A 19,992-nucleotide genomic window follows, 5' to 3' on the forward strand; every position below is an offset into this window, starting at 1 on the left:
TCCTGTGGCTTGGTGACTTGTGGAGTGAAGTCAGTATAGGCAATATGAAGCTTTTAAGAAAAAGACAATATGACTGGAAGAAATTTTAAAAGAAGGAAAGAAGTTGGACATGTGAAATCATGCTAGTGATTGAATAAACTAGTGAATGGTATTGTAAAAGAAAACAAGAGATTGAGAAATAAATTACTTCTGTTTCTGGGACCTTAAAGAAGACAAAATCGATTTTAAAAGGCTTTTTGGGTTTTTTTTTCTTAAAAGGAAAGAAATCACCCATAGAAGGGAGGTTTAACATGCTTCAACTAATTTGAGTTGAGTAACTATCAAACTGAGAACCAGTTATACCCTTTCAAAAGTATGTGTCTGTTAATCATGGGGAAATTTTAATTCCTGGAAAGGTTATATTCCCTCTGCTGCTAAGTCGCTTCAGTCGTGTCCGACTCTGTGTGACCCCATAGATGGCAGCCAACTAGGCTTCCCCGTCCCTGGGATTCTCCAGGGAAGAACACTGGAGTGGGTTGCCATTGCCTTCTCCAATGCATGAAAGTGAAAAGTGAAAGTGAAGTCGCTCAGTTGTGTCCGACTCCTAGTGACCCCATGGACTGCAGCCCACCAGGTTCCTCTGTCCATGGGATTTTCCAGACAAGAGTACTGGAGTGGGGTGACATTGCCTTCTCCAATATTCCCTCTAGTTGTCCCAAATTTATAAAAGCCTCTTGCTTTTTGCAGGATCATTAGTTTCTTAGGAAAAATAAAACATAGTAATGGAACAAAACTGACTTTGGGAATTTTAAATACAAACTTTTTTTTAAAATTGTCTTTGCTTTAAATAGAGATCTAACAGAATCATTAATATCATCAGAAATTCATGTTCTGAAAGTTGTGAACAAGCAACTTTTACACAGGGTAGCCTGAACTGAACATGAAAATGCTATTCTTCCTTATGAAATTCTATGCAAACTAACAAGGAACTTTTATATTAGATGAAATTAACTTTTCTGTTGTAGGAAGGAAGGGTGGAGCCACAGTATGTGTGCTGTGCCGTGCAAGTTGCTTCAGTTGTGTCCGACTCTGCGACCCTATGGACTATAGACCGCCAGACTTCTCTGTCCATGGAATTCCCCAGGCAAGAATACTGGAGTGGGTTGCCATGCCCTCCTCCAGGGGATCTTCCTGACCCAGGGATCAAACTTGCATCTCTTCTATCTCCTGTATTGGCAGGTAGGTTCTTTACCACCAGTGCCACCTGGGAAGCCCACTTTTCTGTTGGGTGCTTCTTAATAGTAGTGATGTCAGAGTGCTGGTCTTTTCTTTGCAGATGTTATTTGGTAGAAGTTATTTCTTTAAATGCATTATTTTTCACCTGAGGGATCTAATGTCTTCTAAAAACTACCAGTGATAGTTTTGCAAAAGGATCCAATAAACTATTTCATGGAATGTTGCTATCTTCTATTGTCTTAAATCTAATCAGTTCTATGAACCAAGGGCCCCATGTGTGTCCCAGAATAATTCACTATCCAAAGCTCTCCAGGGTATTTCAAAGTAGGTTTATCTTAAAGGCGCTGAAAGCTTATTGAGTAATCACATTTTTCCAGAGAAGTTGACTTGAAATATCCAGTGCAACCTGCCAAGCTCTGCTTTTGTTTATAAATCCACTTCCCAGTGACATAATACAGGATAGCCTTTCCCTGTAAAACCCTGAATTTTGCCTGATCTTCTCACATGCTGTATTCTAAACCTGGCAGCATCTCATTGTAACCCTTGCCTTACCTGATTACTATAGCTTAAGAGGAAAAGCCCAACCATTTCTGATATTCTCTCAAACATCTTTTTTTTTTAGATTCCGACCTCACTCTTAATTAACTACCTCACTCAATATAAATTCATCTACTTGTGGTTTTATTTTTCAGATATGGATATTGTCTTCTTGATGTTTTTTTAAAGTTATTCAGAGTAGGTTATGACCAACTTAAGATCCTAAATGGATATAAATGGGATATCATTGTTATACAAAGGAACACATCTTTAGGGCACTAAGAAACCTCAAAATGCTCTCAACATTCACAACTGAATGATTTATTTGCAATCAATTATCTGTTGTAGTGGGAAAGAATCATGTCTTGTTAAACAAAGCCATATTCTAGATAGCAACATAAAATAAATTTCACCACTGAAAATTGTTTTTCCTAGCTGGAAAGCTGGTTGGTTCAGCTAAGTGGGCACATTTTTCATAATAAGAGACTAAGCAGGCAGCTTGGGATTCCTGGCAACCCATAAGTGGGCCTGTAGTAAGCATGTCCACATGTCAACACTGGAAATTTGGCTTATTTCCTCTAGAAACTCCACAGATTTTGTAAAAGAAATTAGGAGATCTTTCTTAAAAACAATGTTACAGACTTAGAATCATATTTTTAATCAAAAGTAAATCAAACTAGTTTATTCTGATAAAGTCTCAAAACTAAACATCAACTGAACTTATAGCTGATGCCATAATTTTAGAAATTTGTGATTTCTTTGCTGCCTTATTTATTTACCATCTTAAAAAGTGGGCTTTTTCTCCCACCATAAAAATACAACATTTTCATTGTGATTGTATTTAGAGAGTTCTTTTGGAAAATGATTATTGTTCTGATTTTCCATTACAAAAGACAGTACTTTTTTCCCTCACCATGAAAATAAACATACTCATTATAATCTGAAACTAAAATTAATCCAAGATCCCATCAGCATTTATTTAGGGTCATTACTTGAGATTATACTGGATGTTATTTTGCATATTTTTTGGTTCTGAATGTATTATAAGCACTCTCTCATATTATTTAATATTTTATAAAATATAAACTTTAGTGCCTGAGTAACAGTCCAACACATCTGTGCACCTTTCCTCTACCGTGGGACATTCAGACTGGTTCCACGTTTGCTATTCTAAGTAATACTACAATAAATATATATTTTACAGTACTTATATATATATGTCTGGTTGTTTTTTTAGAGTGCCACCTTATCTTTGTGAGAAAGTCCTCAAGAATCTGTCATTAATTCAGATAGATTTACCTCAATTGATGTGCTCCTTTAAATGCTCTGAAAACACTCAAGGAACTTAGTCACATGTGAAGAAACTGATCCTCTCTTTTGATTCTCAAGTCCCAGTCCTATATGACCAAATAGTTAAAAATAACCTTCTTTCCAAAGCATTCCCACTTAATTGTCTCCCTGTGAAGGCATGGAAACAGGAAGTGAGAGGTGGTTGCTATCCATACCATGAAAGAAAAGGAATGAAACTGATGAACGAATTTTAATAGATAGAGGGACAGGCTTTTAATAGATAGGCTGGATCATATTTCCTCTGAATACAATGGGAATCAAAGGCAAACTGGTAATGTTTTTATTTATTATGTTTTAAAGAAAAGTTTCCAAGCCTCGCACACTCGATACCATTAATCTACTTTTAAGCACACTGTATTACTATTAATATAGCTCAGTAAGAATTCATGCATCACATGTGACAGGAGACAAGTACTACTTAAAAGTGATACCAGGTCTTTCTTGAGAATAAGGCATGGGTACATTTAAATCACTCTATCTATGTCCAAATGAAGTTCAATGGTAGACTCTAGACTGGGTCTTGATTCATAGAAGATATTTAATAAAAATTTGTAAAATCAGAGGCCTTCCAGAAGAAATTCTAACCCATACAGGAAAACTTTTCTGAATAAAAACCTAGGGTAAGAGTAGTCTCACAATAGAAGTAACAGACTGGTCTGAAGAACTGGAATACTTTAAACTCATTCATTGAACAAATTTGGTTGATTACCTGCAGAGTGTCAAGTGAAAGTGAAAGTGTTAGTTGCTTAGTTACATCAACTCTTTGCTACCCCATTGACTGTAGCCTACCAGGCTCCTCTGTTTATGGAATTCTCCAGGCAAGAATACTGGAGTGAGTTGTTTTCTCCTTGGGGCTCTTCCTGACCCAAAGATCAAATCCAGGTCTCCTGCACCAAAGTTGTCTGTGTATATTTCTTTAAATATAACCCTATATTGGAAAGTTGGTTGTGGGGTCTCAAATGTTTGGAATAACCAATTTGCACTGTTTCCCTCCAAAGTCTAACCAAATAGAGGAAGATTAGACTTCATATGGAATATTTTCACTTTTTAGTGAAATGCTGCAAAAATATTAAACTACATCAGTCTCTTTTTATGAAGCCCAGGCCCTGTCCTTCTATCTGACCATATAAGTCAAAATTTGTGGAAGTACAAGTAATGCTTTTGCTACAAAACCAGAAATAGAGATGTAAGAAGAAATGTCCATATTTCAATATTTCAATTTCTTGAGCATTTTGGTGCTATAGTAATTGTTCACTTTATACTCATTTATACATATCTTCAGTAGTGTTACTATAACAGCAAAGTCTCTTCAAGACAAAGGAAAGATTTTTTAGTGACAAGGGAAAAATACCTTTTATTCTGGGGTTGAATTTAGGAGCCTGTGTGAAGGAAGGCTTAGCAAGGTGGTGAGACTGACTGCTTACAAGAAACTAAGTTTCTACGCTGGATTTGATTCTATTAGGGCTATCTTGAAAGATTTGGAGAAAATGTTTTAAAATTGCAACTAGAAGACAACTGCTGGACTAGAAATGGAAAGTCCCGAGCATTGAGGAATTTAGCAGATGACTGCTGAATGTAGTTTTTTCTTGGTTTTAAGATATCACCAAGTTCTCTCTTCCCTGTTGCTCAAATGGTAAAGAATCTGCCTGCAATGCAGGAGACACGGGTTCGATCCCTGGGTCAAGAAGATCCTCTGGAGAAGGGAATGGCAATCCACTCCAGTATTCTTCCCTAGAGAATCCCATGGATGGAGGAGCCTGGCGGGCTACAGCCCATGGGATCACAAAGAGTCAGACACAACTAATCGACTAACACTACGCTACGTTCTCTCTGCATTGGAGATGACAAATGTATGGGTATGCTTTGGATCAGTTAAAATACAAAGCTGAGGGGCTTCCCTGGTGGTACAGCGGTAAAGAATCAGCCTGCCAGTGCAGGAGATAACAGGTTGGATCCCTGATCCAGAAAGATCGTGCATGCAGTGGAGCAACTAAGCCCATGAGCCACAACTATTGAGACTTTGCTCTAGAGCCTGGGAGCCACAACTACTGAGCCCACATGCTGCAACTACTGAAGCCTGAATGCCCCAGAGACGTGCTCCACAAGGACAAGCCACCGCAGTGAGAAGCCCATGCACTGCAACTAGAGAGTAACCCCTGCTTGCTGCAACTAGAGAAAAGCCCATGCAGCAATGAAGACCCAGCACAGCCAATAAATAAATAAATCTTTAAAAATTAAAAAATACCACAAAGTATTATTTTATATTTTACATTAACAAAACACAGAGAAATTTATTTTTCCTTGTCAACCCATATGTCAGCTTGGATCTCCATATCCCTAATTTAAGATTCTCTGTGAGATTATTGAGAATTTCCATGTGGCCAGTGACAGGCTAAGATCTGGAGTTTCTGAACAAATTAGTATATGGCATACCTCAGGCCACACAGGTTGGTTCAGAAATTGATACATAACCTAACCCTGACTGATGAGATGTAAGGCAAATTTTGCTGAGGGTTTCCAGAAAAGAAGTTCCATCAATCTCGAAAGACAGCTTTAGGGAGAGCCAGCTCTCTTCATTCAAAGATTGTCATATATGTACGTGAGTAAAGTATTATCATCCCATTTTACAGATAAGGAAACTAAGGCTCAGTAAAGTGTATATCTTGCACATTGTCCCAAGGTTTATAATCAGTAGTGTGGAGATTCAAACCCAGATCAATCTGCTTCTGAAGCCCATGCTCTTAAGCACCATCAGATAGCAACAGATAGCTCCCAGGTGATACTGATGCTGCTGGTTGGGAGACCACAGTCTGAGAGCCACTCTGTATAAAAATTAACAGCTGACAGTTATAAATAGCCCAATAGTGAGAACAGGGCTAAAGGTTTGCAAGCCAGTTTCACAAATGTTATTAATAGTATAATCAAGAGTTCCATAACAAAAGTAATGTTTCAGAGATATCAAACACAGCACATTGAATGTAACAGGTGTGGAGACTGGGCTGACCACAAGATTCTCTGCCACAATATTTATCTAGAAATTCATAAGCTGACTACAAAGCTAAATGTGTGATGAAAACAAAGTCCATCAGGGATGTATAGCTGAGCAAAGCTGTATAAGAAGAGAGATCTGTGAGTTTCTTCTAGATTTTGGTTTAATGACACATCAGCCTTTTATTATTATTATTATTAAGGACCATTAGTTACAACACAGTCGTACTTGCCCTGGAGCCAGACGGGGGTAGGGTCTCTAAAGTCTAACTCTCTTATTTACTAACTGGGTGACCTTTGGTGAGCTTATTTATTAACTGTGTGACTTTTGGTGGGCTTCTCTGATGCCACAGATGGTAAAGAATCTGCCTGCAATGCAGGGAACTGGGTTCAATCCCTGGGTTGGAAGTCACAAAGAATTGGACACAAGTGAGTGACTAAGCACAGATCTTTGGTAATTTAATACTTCTGGTCTCACTTGTCTCATCTATTAAATTTGGATATTAATAATTCTAACTTCACAGCATTGTTGAAAAATCAATGAGATAAGACATGAAAGGGGCTTCCCAAGAGGTGCTAGTGGTAAAGAATCTGCCAGCCAATGAAGGAAACAAGAGACATGGGTTGGATCTCTGGGTGGGGAAGATCTCGTGGAGGAGGCTATGGCCACCCACTCCAGCATTCTTGCCTGGAGACTCCTATGGACTGAGGAGCATGGCAGGCTATAGTCCATGGGGTGGCAAGACATTTAGTTAAACACGACTAAAGTGACTGAGCACGCAAGTCATGAAAAAGCCATTGAGTAATGTCTGCCATTTACTAAGTATTCAGTAAGTATCAGCTATTATTACTTGTTCCAAAGCCGAGTTAGGCCATGAGATACAGGAGACACTTTTGTGCTTCTCTTGATGATGGTTTATACAAAATATCATGCTGGTAACAGCAGATAAAATATAGTCATCAAGCTTACTGGGTGTCTATAATGTGCTGTGCTATCAGATAGACATCTCTGTTAGATGTCAGCAGGCCTAAACACTGGAAAGGAGATTTTGTAAAAAATTCTTATTTAAATCTTCCTTTTGCTAATCTTGTACATTCCAGACACATATATTTAACTTCTGTGGCAACCCTACGAGGTCATTGTTTCTAAACATTGCAAGCTGAAGGGTAAGAGGTATAAACTGACAACAAATTGATAAAGTGTTTCATACCAAAACTTTCAAATATATAAATTAAGACATGAGGTGATATATTCATAATTTTGGAAGGGAGTGAGAAAGTTTGGGACAAGGCAGTGGCACCCCACTCCAGTACTCTTGCCTGGAAAATCCCATGGACAGAGGAGCCTGGTAGGCTGCAGTTCATGGGGTCGCTAAGAGTTGGATACGACTAAGCGATTTCACTGTCACTTTTCACTTTCATGCATTGGAGAAGGAAATGGCAACCCACTCCAGTGTTCTTGCCTGGAAAATCCCAGGGGCGGGGGAGCCTGGTGGGCTGCCATCTATGGGGTCACACAGAGTCGGACACGACTGAAGCGACTTAGCAGCAGCAGCAGCAGAGAGAGTTTGAGACTCAAATGCTCATTCACACATGTATTTCATTTGCATGTTTTTCCCTTAAAGGAATTTACAGGATAACAGAAGTGGGGTAAGAGAAATGTCAAGTTATCATAGATAAAGTATACAACTTGCAGCATTTAGACAACTGAAGGTATTACTGTATGGCTACCTAGTAATCATATCTGTTTATATTAATAATATGATATGATATAATATGTAAATAACTCTTCAAAAATTTCAAGGAAAGCTACCCTCAATTTAGAAGAAAATCAAGGAAGAGTTTGGATGAACTTGTGATAGATTTGAAGCCTGGCGAGTCCACTCACTTATTCCTTGGAAGAAAAGTTATGACCAACCTAGACAGCATATTGAAGAGCAGAGACATTACTTTGCCAACAAAGGTCAATCTAGTCAAAGCTATGGTTTTTCCAGTGGTCATGTATGGATGTAAGAGTTGGACTATAAAGAAAGCTGAGTGCCAAAGAATTGATGCTTTGAACTGTGGTGTTGGAGAAGACTCTTAAGAGTCCCTTGGGCTGCAAGGAGATCAAACCAGTCCATCCTAAAGGAAATCAGTCCTGAATATTCATTGGAAGGACTGATACTGAAGCTGAAACTCTAATACTTTGGCCACCTGATGCAAAGAACTGACTCACTGGAAAATACCCTGATGCTGAGAAAGATTGAAGGCGGGAGGAGAAGGGGATGACAGAGGATGAAATGGTTGGATGGCATCACCGATTCAATGGACATGAATTTGAGTAAACTCCGGGAGTTGGTGATGGACAGGGAGACCTGTCATGCTGCAGTCCATGGGGTCGCAAAGAGTCAGACATGACTGAGCAACTGAACTGAACTTAGTCCACTTGGAGAGTTTTATCATTTTGATTCTTACTTGGTAATTTGCAGAATATATTTAGATTATCTGCTCATTTGCCCTGGACAGGGTCTAAGCATTCTTTCCCCTTTTAAGGGAAAACACCACAGATTTCTTTTTTTTTTCCTTCAGGAAGTTTATTCAGTTACAGTATATTTTCCATCAAAGCCCCCTTCCCCTGAGGAATCTCAAATTTGACCTCATTTTCTCCTTTATCCCACAAGCATATTCTAATCCAATCAAGAGCTGGTTTCAACACACAGCAAATTAGGGAAAGGGCACAATGGCTCTTTCAAAGTGAAGTGAAAAAGCTTTTCAAGGTTCTTTTTCCAGTTAAACACCTTCCAGGAATGAAAGATGTTTCTTGCATTCTACCATAGATTTCCATGACCTGTTGGTTGCTCTCTTGTTTTGTCTCCTCTCCTCTATCCGCCCAGATATTCTGGGTCCCATCTGCAGCTGGGGCTATAAGGGAACACTGTAGTGAGTCACCACCCCCCAAGACTCTTCCCATAAGGCATACCTTACTGTCTAGGATCTGGAAAACCCTCTGCTGCAGGGTCTGGCCCTGCTTGGGCCTCACCAGGATGTAAACGACTTTCAGGTCTGGGCTGGTGCGAAATAGCTTCTCCATCAACACTTTGCCCATGAAACCTGTGGCCCCAGTAATGAGAATGGACTTGCCACCATAGAAAGCTGCAATCATGGACATGATTCTTCCCTTTGTCTTCTATAGCTTCAGAAAGAGGTTCCTGAAAAGAAAGAGAAATAACAAAAGATTACATTCTCAGAAGTGCTAAAATGCAGTCATTTAAAATGTTGCTGGCATTTCCAGGAGTTTTGAAGACAGGAAAGGGTCAGATGGAGTGATAGCATCATGGTTTATTGGCAACACAATTCATTTCAATCAATATTTATTGAGATTAATCTCTGCCTGACATCATGCCAGCAACTGTGGGCAAGAAATGAGTAAGACGTGGTTTCTGCTCTCAAGGAATTGCTTGTAGCCTAATGGAGGAGACAGATTCCTAGAAACTATTAAATATTATATGGTAATTCTAAAACCAAAGAAAGCACAAAGAAAGGGTACATAGCAGGATCTGGAAATTTCAGGAAGGCCCCTATAGAGGGTGAAACCAGTGGTCAAACTTGAAAAGAGATAAGGACTGGGGTAAGGGCATTCCAGACCAAGGAAGGATCAAAAGCAAAGGTCCAAGGTGTGGTATAGGATGCTGTATGGAGGAATAAAACAAGGAATTCAGTGTAGGAGAATGTAATTCATAAGGTTAGGAGTAGCCCCAAACCTGCAACACCAAAGATGAGAACAGTTATCAAATTTTAAAACTTATGATGTAATTTTTAAATTCGGTTGCAGTTTTATTTTATTTAAACAAAAATTTTTTTATGTGGACCATTTTAAAAGACTTTATTGAATTTATTACAGTATCAATTCTATTTTACATTTTGGTTTTTGGCTGTGAAGCATGTGGGATCCTATCTCTGGGACTAGGGATTAAACTCACACTCCCTGCATTGGAAGGTGAAGTCTTAACCACTGGACGCCAAGGAAGTCCCTCAGTTGTAGTTGTATTTCAGTTCAGTTCAGTCACTCAGTCATGTCCGACTCTTTGCGACCCCATGAATTGCAGGACGCCAGGCATCCCTGTCCACCACCAACTCCCGGAGTTCACTCAAACTCATGTCCATCGAGTCGGTGATGCCATCTCATCCTCTGTCATCCCCTTCTCCTCCTGCCCCCGATCCCTCCCAGCATCACAGTCTTTTCCAACGAGTCAACCATTCGCACGAGGTGGCCAAAGTATTTGAGTTTCAGCTTTAGCATCAGTCTTTCCAAAGAACACCCAGGACTGATCTCCTTTAGAATGTACCGGTTGGATCTCCTTGCAGTCAAGGGACTCTCAAGAGTATTCTCCAACACCACACTTCAGAAGCATCAATCCTTTGGCACTCAGCTTTCTTCACAGTCCAACTCTCATATCCATACATGACTACTGAAAAAACCACAGCCTTGACTAGACAGACCTTGTTGGCAAAGTAATGTCTCTGCTTTTGAATATGCTATCTAGATTGGTCATAACTTTCCTTCCAAGGAGTAAGTGTCTGTTAATTTCATGGCTGCAGTCACCATCTGCAGTGACTTTGAAGCCCCCCAAAATGAAGTCTGACACTCTTTCCACTGTCTTCTTTCACTTTCATCAATGGGCTTTTTAGTTCTTCTTCACTTTCTGCCATAAGGGTGGTGTCATCTGCATATCTGAGGTTATTGATATTTTTCCCAGCAATCTTGATTCCAGCTTGTGCTTCTTCCAGCCCAGCATTTCTCATGATGTACTCTGCATATAAGTTAAATAAGCAAGGTGACAATATACAGCCTTGACGTACTCCTTTTCCTATTTGGAACCAGTCTGTTGTTCATTTATTTAGAGAAAATCATTTCCAGGAGCAAATCTGGTGGTGGGATGCCAGATGCAGCACTTGGATGCTGGGACTTCTGAGAAAAAGCACTCCACATTATAGAAGTGCAACCAGAAATGTTTGATCTTTAAGCCTGGCCTCAAGATTGTTGATTGGAAGCAGTGGAGCTTTGAAGGAAGCAAGGCCATAGTGTGGGAGCAGACCTTCCTTTCTGTCCTTGACTGTGCTGCCTGCAGCCAATTCTTGGCCATTTGTGTGTATCTGATAGAACACAACTCCAGGGACTGGCCTGGATATCAGAGCTAGTAAAGAAGAACAAAAAACAAGTGAAAAAGTCAACACCTTGCCTCTTTAGCTCCAGCCAAGTTAACTCCAGTGACTTCTTAACAAATAATGACTTGTCATGCTGTTGTTCAGTCACTAAGTCATGTCTGACTTTGCAATTCCATGAACTGCAGTATGCTAGGATTCCCTGTTCTTCCCCCTAGGAGTTTGCTTAAACTCAGGTCATTGAGTTGGTGATAACATCCAACCATCTCATCCTCTGTCACTCCCTTCTCCTCATGCTTTCAATTTTTCCCAGCATCAAGGTCTTTTCCAATGAATTGGCTCTTCACATCAGGTGGCCAAAGTATTGGAGCTTCAGCTTCAGCATTAGTCCTTTCAGTGAATATTCAGGGTTGATTTCCTTTAGGATTGACTGGTTTGATCTTCTTGCTGTTCACAGGATTCTCAAGAGTCTTCTCAAGCACACAATTTGAAAACATCAAATCTTTGGTGCTCAGCCTTCTTTATGGTCCAAATTGGTATAAATTATGGTCCAATATGGTATAAAAGCAAAAACAATACCCAGCTGTGGATGTGACTGGTGATAGAAGCAAGGTCCAATGCTGTAAAGAGCAATATTGCATAGGAACCTGGAATGTCAGGTCCAGGAATCAAAGCAAATTGGAAGTGGTGAAATGAGATGGCAAGAGTGAATGTCAACATTCTAGGAATCAGCGAACTCAAATGGACTGGAATGGGTGAATTTAACTCAGATGACTATTATATCTACTACTGCGGGCAGGAATCCCTCAGAAGAAATGGAGTGGCCATCATGGTCAACAAAAGAGTCCGAAATGCAGTACTTGGATGCAATCTCAAAAATGACAGAATGATCTCTGTTCGTTTCCAAGTCAAACCATTCAATATCACAGTAATCCAAGTCTATGCCCCAACCAGTAATGCTGAAGAAGCTGAACGGTTCTGTGAAGACTTACAAGACCTCTTAGAACTAACACCCAAAAAAGATGTCCTTTTCATTATAGGGGACTGGAATGCAAAAGTAGGAAGTCAAGAAACACCTGGAGTAACGGGCAAATTTGGCCTTGGAATATGGAATGAAGCAGGGCAAAGACTCATAGAGTTTTGCCAAGAAAATGCACTGGCCATAGCACACATCCTCTTCCAACAACACAAGAGAATACTCAACACATGGACATCACCAGATGGTCAACACCGAAATCAGATTGATTATATTCTTTGCAGCCAAAGATGGCGAAGCTCTATACAGTCAACAAAAACAAGACCAGGAGCTGACTGTGGCTCAGATCATTAACTCCTTATTACCAAATTCAGACTTAAATTGAAGAAAGTAGGGAAACCACTAGACCATTCAGGTGTGACCTAAATCAAATCCCTTATGATTATACAGTGGAAGTGAGAAATAGATTTAAGGGCCTAGATCTGATAGACAGAGTGCCTGATGAACTATGGACTGAGGTTCATGACATTGTACAGGAGACAGGGATCAAGACCATCCCCATAGAAAAGAAATGCAAAAAAGCAAAATGGCTGTCTGGGGAGGCCTTACAAATAGCTGTGAAAAGAAGAGAAGTGAAAAGCAAAGGAGAAAAGGAAAGATATAAGCATCTGAATGCAGAGTTCTGAAGAACAGCAAGAAGAGATAAAAAAGCCTTCCTCAGTGATCAATGCAAAGAAACAGAGGAAAACAACAGAATGGGAAAGACTAGAGATCTCTTCAAGAAAATTAGAGATACCAAGGGAACATTTCATGCAAAGATGGGCTCGATAAAGGACAGAAATGGTATGGACCTAACAGAAGCAGAAGATATCAAGAAGAGGTGGCAAGAATACACAGAAGAACTGAACAAAAAAGATCTTCACATCCCAGAAAATCAAGATGGTGTGATCACTCACCTAGAGCCAGACATCCTGGAATGTGAAGTCAAGTGGGCCTTAGGAAGCATCACTATGAACAAAGTTAGTGGAGGTGATGGAATTCCCGTTGAGCTATTTCAAATCCTGAAAGATGATGCTGTGAAAGTGCTGCACTCAATATGTCAGCAAATTTGGAAAACTCAGCAGTGGCCACAGGACTGGAAAAGGTCAGTTTTCATTCCAATCCCAAAGAAAGGCAATGCCAAAGAGTGCTCAAACTACCACACAATTGCACTCATCTCACATGCTAGTAAAGTAATGCTCAAAATTCTCCAAGCCAGGCTTCAGCAATATGTGAACCGTGAACTTCCTGATGTTCAAGCTGGTTTTAGAAAAGGCAGAGAAACCAGAGATCAAATGGCCAACATCTGCTGGATCATGGAAAAAGCAAGAGAGTTCCAGAAAAACATCTACTTCTGCTTTATTGACTATGCCAAAGCCTTTGACTGTGTGTATCACAATAAACTGTGGGAAATTCTGAAAGAGATGGGAATACCAGACCACCTGATCTGCCTCTTGAGAAATCTGTATGCAGGTCAGGAAGCAACAGTTAGAACTGGACATAGAACAACAGACTGGTTCCAAATAGGAAAAGGAGTACATCAAGGCTGTATATTATCACCCTGCTTATTTAACTTATATGCAGAGTACATCATGAGAAACGCTGGACTAGAAGAAACACAAGCTGGAATCAAGATTGCTGGGAGAAATATCAATAACCTCAGATATGCAGATGACACCACCCTTATGGCAGAAAATGAAGAGGAACTCAAAAGCCTCTTGATGAAAGTGAAAGTGGAGAGTCAAAAAGTTGGCTTAAAGCTCAACATTCAGAAAACGAAGATCATGGCATCAGGTCCCATGACTTGATGGGAAATAGATGGGGAAACAGTGGAAACATTGTCAGACTTTATTTTTCTGGGCTCCAAAATCACTGCAGATGGTGACTGCAGCCATGAAGTTAAAACACACGTACTCCTTGGAAGGAAAGTTACGATCAACCTAGATAGCATATTCAAAAGCAGAGACATTACTTTGCTAACAAAGGTCCATCTAGTCAAGGCTATGGTTTTTCCTGTGGTCATGTATGGATGTGAGAGTTGGACTAAGAAGAAGGCAGAGCGCCGAAGAATTGCTGCTTTTGAACTGTGGTGTTGGAGAAGACTCTTGAGAGTCCCTTGGACTGCAAGGACATCCAACCAGTCCATTCTAAAGGAGATGGGTCCTGGGTGTTTTTTGGAAGCAATGATGCTAAAGCTGAAACTCCAGTACTTTGGGCACCTCATGTGAAGAGTTGACTCATTGGAAAAGACTGTGATGCTGGGAGGGATTGGGAGCAGGAGGAGAAGGGGACGACAGAGGATGAGATGGGTGGATGGTGTCACTGACTACGAGAGTGAGTGAACTCTGGGAGTTGGTGATGGACAGGGAGGCCTGGCGTGCTGCGATTCATGGGGTCGCATAGAGTCGGACACGACTGAGCGACTGAACTAAACTGATGATATAAATTATAGTTGTAATTTATACTTTTGAGCATCTTGAGTCTATGCTCCTGGGCAGAACTCTTGCCTTTGGAGGATTCATTCATTGATGGATTTACTCAACAAATAATTCTGTGCACCTGCTATGCCAGACTCTAAGTTCTTAAGATAAACAGTTGGATAAAGCAAATAAATCCTTGCTGTCACTCAAGCAGAGGAGGCCAGTGATATACTGATCGATAAATACACTGACAAGTTAATTACAGACTGTTACAAACATAAATATAATAAGAATCAATGACAAAAATCACAATCATTGAAGTCATTCACTTAGGGACCATTGTGGATTTCAAATATTAGCTTTATTCACTGAGTTATTTAAATTCTGTTTATTAAAGGTTTATATGAGAATAATATTTTGAAGAACACATTTGGACCTTGTGCAAAAGAGCAATGAAAGATACTTTTTGTCATGTTACATCAGGTTACTCATATTACAGTCTATCCAATTATTTTCTCAAGAATGTAGCATGTGGGTAAAGTATTGAATATTCTTGCCTTGCCTGCCTTGAAGCTCAGAACAGTGATGTCATCAAGTTTGGAAGGCAGTACATATTCTAGTTTAGCATTCAGATTCTAAGCAAGGCTGTCTAAAATCAAATCCCAGATCTACCACTTACGAGGTGTGTCATCTCGTCATCTCAGGCAAATTATTAATCTCTCAGTGCTGCAGTCTGTTCATCAGTAAAGTGGGTATAAAGTATCCAGCTACTAGTGCTGTGGTAAGAATTATGTGAATGAATACATGTAAAACACTTAAAAAGTACAACTTACCTCTAGTACTGTCTATTCGTATTGTCACTGCTTCCACATTTTTCATCTTAATGGTTCCTGGCTTTTCCTTTTGACATGTATTTTATATGCCTTCTTTTGGAAATATGAGGAGATGATTTATACTCAATCATCAAGCCAAATAAAGTGCTTTCCCCAAATGAAACTCTACTTAATGATAAATCTTTACAACTCCTTTACATATAAAAATGTTTACGTTATTAGGCATGAGTATGGTTGGCAGGAAAATATAGATGGGAAACTGAATTTAGTTCTGAAGATGTTATGTGTTGTTTTGTAATAATGTGTGCTTTAGTGGAGTCATATTTTCTAGAAATGCAAAGATACTGTTAAGATTTTTGGTCCCAGACAAGTTTGCAACGTGTGAGGAAACACTTTAGAGAGCAGGTTGCATATCTCTAATGAACCTATTTCTTGTGTGACAAAGGAAAACTTGACGTGTCCCCAAAGAATGGAATGTGCCTGCTCTGCCCACAGTCCAAGTATTTCTCAAACACAACAAAAACCATAGCACAGTATAATGAGTGCTCCGAGAGGGAAACAAAACATAAGCCAGTATCTCCTGGCACTCAGTACCCAGTTGGCAAAAGCAGGTGGCAGGGGAGTTGTGGTCAAGACTCTAATTAAAGCAAGTGATTCTGAAAAACGTCAAATCAAAGCTGCATCAGAGTTGTTTCTTTAAACTTTTGCTTCTGCTCTCAAGCTATTAGCTTGGTTATTGAACCCAGAAACTACCATATAAAATCTGGCCCTGGAAGCCCCATTTTACATGTCATAGATCTGCAAGGTCCAGGAATTGCTAATTCTTGATATAATTCATTTGGACTTCCCTGGTGGCTCATACAGTAAAGATCCCCCTGCAATTCGGGGGACCTGGGTTCGATCACTGGGTTGGGACGATTCCCTGGAGGAGGGCATGGCAATCCACTGTAGTATCCTTGCCTGGAGAATCCTCATGGACAGAGGAGCCTGGTGGGCTACAGTCCAGGGGGTCGCAAAGAGTTGGACATGACTGAAAGACTAGGTGCAATATAATTTATTAAAATAATTAAATTGTTTCAGAACTTCCCTGGTGGCTCAGGGGCTAAGACTCATGCTCTCAATCAGGTGCCCCCAGGCTCAATCCCTGGTTAGGGAACTAGATCCCATACACTGCAAGAAAGAGTTCACATGACACAACGAAAGATCCCACGTGCTGCAACTAAGACCCAGCACAGCCAAGTAAATAAGTAAATACTTAAAAAAATACATATTTTAAAAAATAGAGTGCAGAGAGGTCTGCGTACCCTTCTTTCAGCTTCCTCCAATAACATCTTATATCCCCATACATATAATTTAAAAAATAATTAAATTGTTTCAAAAATTAAAATAATTTTACACTCAGAAATGGAGGATATATAACTCTAGAAGGAAGAACATGTTTAGAACATGGCTTACCTTTCCTACAGTCTCAGATTACTAATGCAGAGAACAAAGGCCACTTTCCTATTCCTCATGCTTATAACATAGTTTGTGAGAAGCATAAACTACTTTGACAGTATCTGAACCAGCCTGTATAATGCAAGGCTGAATGACAAATAGGCTGACAAGGCTGACGTGAGAGTCGGCCAATGCATTTTTAGTGATTGTCTGCATGTGCCAGGCACTGTCCAGGCACTGGGACTAACAGTGAACAGGCCTTATGCAGCTTAGATTCTTCCTATATTCTGGAGCATTTTTCTCCTTAAGATCACCAGCTCTCCATGGTAATGAGCGAAATTCCATAGTTGTCACTCTCCTTTTGTTTTCTAGAAGTGAGGCTGTTCTCATTTCTAGAGATTGGGTGTTAAAATATTGAATCACAAACAGTTGTGCCAAGTTAAACATTTTTTGCAGGTTTAAGCATATGGGAACTTTAATTATTCTTTGGGTGGTTCCTCTGGAAAATAAAAAACTTAAGATTCAAAAAAGCATTTAAGGTAGACAATCCATATTTCTTGGTAGCCCTTGAAAGGAAAAATTTTTTTAAAAGAAACAGGAGTTTTGCCTCTCAGGAATCATACTTTGTCAAGGTTTTTTGTTTTTTGCAGTATTAACATTTTGGGAGGGATAAATATTTGTTGTGCGGGCTCTCCAGGACAATATGGAGTGTTTACCAGCACCCTGGCCTCTCCTCACTAGAGGGTCATAACTTCCTTCTGTCCCCAGCCAGATGTGATAGTGACATGTCTCTGCATGCGTGCTCCGTCACTTCAGTTATAGCCAACTGTTTGCGACCCTATGGTCTGTAGCCCATCAGATTCCTCTGTCCATGTGATTTTTCTGGCAAGAATACTGGAGTGGACTGCCATGCCCTTCTCCAGGGGATTTTCCCGACTCAGGGATTAAACCAGAGTCTCCTGCATTGCAGGCAGATTCTTCACTGACTGAGCCACCAGGGAACCCCAAAATGTCTCTGCTGCTACTGCTAAGTCACTTCAGTTGTGTCCGACTCTGGGCAACCCCATAGATGGCAGCCCACCAGGATGCCTCGTCCCTGGGATTCTCCTGGCAAGAACACTGGAGTGGGTTGCCATTTCCTTCTCCAACGCATGAAAGTGAAAAGTGAAAGTGAAGTCACTCAGTCGTGCCCGACCCTCAGCGACCCCATGGACTGCAGCCTTCCAGGCTCCTCTGTCCATGGGGTTTTCCAGGCAAGAGTACTGGAGTGGGGTGCCATTGCCTTCTCCAAAATGTCTCTAAACTTTGCTAACTGTGCTCATGGGGGAAAACCTGCCTCCTCTTTCAGAGAGCCACTGCTTAGTAGTACTTTTAAAATTTCTCAGTTTATAATATTCTGTCCATCCTATTAAAGAGTCAAAATTCAAAGTTTAAATTTCTATTTGTGAAAAAAAAATTTCTATTTGTGAAGCTAAGTATAAATATAATCCACTTTTACATTCTATTTTATCTATATTGAATCATTCGCAATTAATTACATTTACCCAAGCAAATTACACATGTGGTTAATCTTGACTGAATTCAAAATGAAGATAAAGGAAGGTTACTCCAGATAAAGATCCTCTACTTTTTATTTAACCAAATTCCTTTCCATCTCTGTGCTATGTGGGCATGTGCACTAAGTCGCCTCAGTCATGTCCCGCTCTTTGTGACCTTATGGACCGTAGCCCGCTAGGCTCCTCTGTCCATGCAATTTCCCAGGCAAGAATACTGGAGTGGGTTTCTGTGCCCTCCTTTAGGGGATCTTCTCCACCTAGCAGTCGAACCTGCATCTCTTACCCCTACCTTGCACTGGCAAGTGTGTTCTTTACCACCAGCACTGCCTGGGCAGCCTCTCTGTGCTATAAATTAGACTATTAATCCCACCTTTCACACAGATTGAGCCTCTCAACTTCATTCATCTAGACCTATCTGGGAACATTTAAGAAAGAATGACAATCAGACCAGCCTGAGATTGACTGAGAAACATAAAGCTATTTAGTATTGGTTGCTGAATAGTAGTAATTCTATGAATAATCAAATTGGTCTCATCTACTGGTAGTTCTGTTGCCTTTTTTTGAAGATTCAAAGTATGTTGTTTAATAGGAGAGATCTCATGTAGGCAAGTGGGGTTTTAGTTGGCAATCTGCACAGTAATATGGACTAGTCCATTGAAAAAAAATCTTGTAAAACTCAGTAAATGAAAGTTGGTCTGCTTCATCAAAATTAAACACTGAAATTCTTTCAATAACTATGCTGAATTAAGGAAATTCACTTGTAAAATAATATTCAATGAAAACAAAGGAGACAAGAACTTGAAAAGACATCATGTTTATCACAAATCCCCGTTGAAAGATTGAAGGAAATAAATGACAGTGATTGTATAACAGTGTGATGGGATTAATGCTAAAGACTTCTGTTTCATGTCTGTAATTTTCCCCATGATTTAAAAGGGCATTTAATGATAAATATTAAATAATAAATACTTTCAAAAAGTGCTTAGGAAGCAATAGCAGCTGGCATTTTTATAGTCTCTTTTTTTGTGGGCACTAGAAACACAAAGAAACTTGCAAAACAAACTTCCTTAGTTTAAGATGTATTTAAAGTGTTTTTAAAGTGTGGCTCAACTGACATTACACAGTGTTATGGACTGAACTGTGTCCCCTCCAAATTCCTATGTTGAAGTCCCTGTCTTTAATGTCATGGTATTTGGAGACCAGGCCTTTGAGAGGTATTTCAAGTTAAATGAGATCACAAGAATGAGGCGCAAATTGGATAGGACTAGTGTCCCAATGGGAGAAGGCAATGGCACCCCACTCCAGTACTCTTGCCTGGAAATTCCCATGGACTGAGGAGCCTAGTAGGCTCCAGTCTATGGGGTCACTAAGAGTCAGGCACGACTGAGCGACTTCACTTTCACTTTTCACTTTCATGCATTGGAGAAGGAAATGGCAACCCACTCCAGTGTTCTTGCCTGGAGAATCCCAGGGAGGGGGGAGCCTAGTGGGCTGCC

At 40.1% G+C, this 19,992-nt stretch overlaps 1 protein-coding gene across 5 annotated transcripts in view; it reads right to left on the minus strand.

Moving 5' to 3' along the window:
- The window catches only part of FAR2 (fatty acyl-CoA reductase 2), a 175,241-nt gene that overhangs the window by 45,985 nt on the left and 109,264 nt on the right, over window positions 1-19,992 (minus strand). For all 5 annotated transcript variants that reach the window (XM_070789895.1, XM_070789897.1, XM_019961398.2 and 2 more), the window contains exon 2: window positions 9,053-9,281. In XM_070789895.1, coding sequence (XP_070645996.1) covers window positions 9,053-9,241 — 189 coding nt within the window. In that variant the 5' untranslated portion in view covers window positions 9,242-9,281. The remainder of the gene's footprint in view (window positions 1-9,052; window positions 9,282-19,992) is intronic.

The sequence above is a fragment of the Bos indicus genome, chromosome 5 (assembly GCF_029378745.1).
Source record: "Bos indicus isolate NIAB-ARS_2022 breed Sahiwal x Tharparkar chromosome 5, NIAB-ARS_B.indTharparkar_mat_pri_1.0, whole genome shotgun sequence".
Classification (NCBI taxonomy): Eukaryota; Metazoa; Chordata; class Mammalia; order Artiodactyla; family Bovidae; genus Bos; species Bos indicus.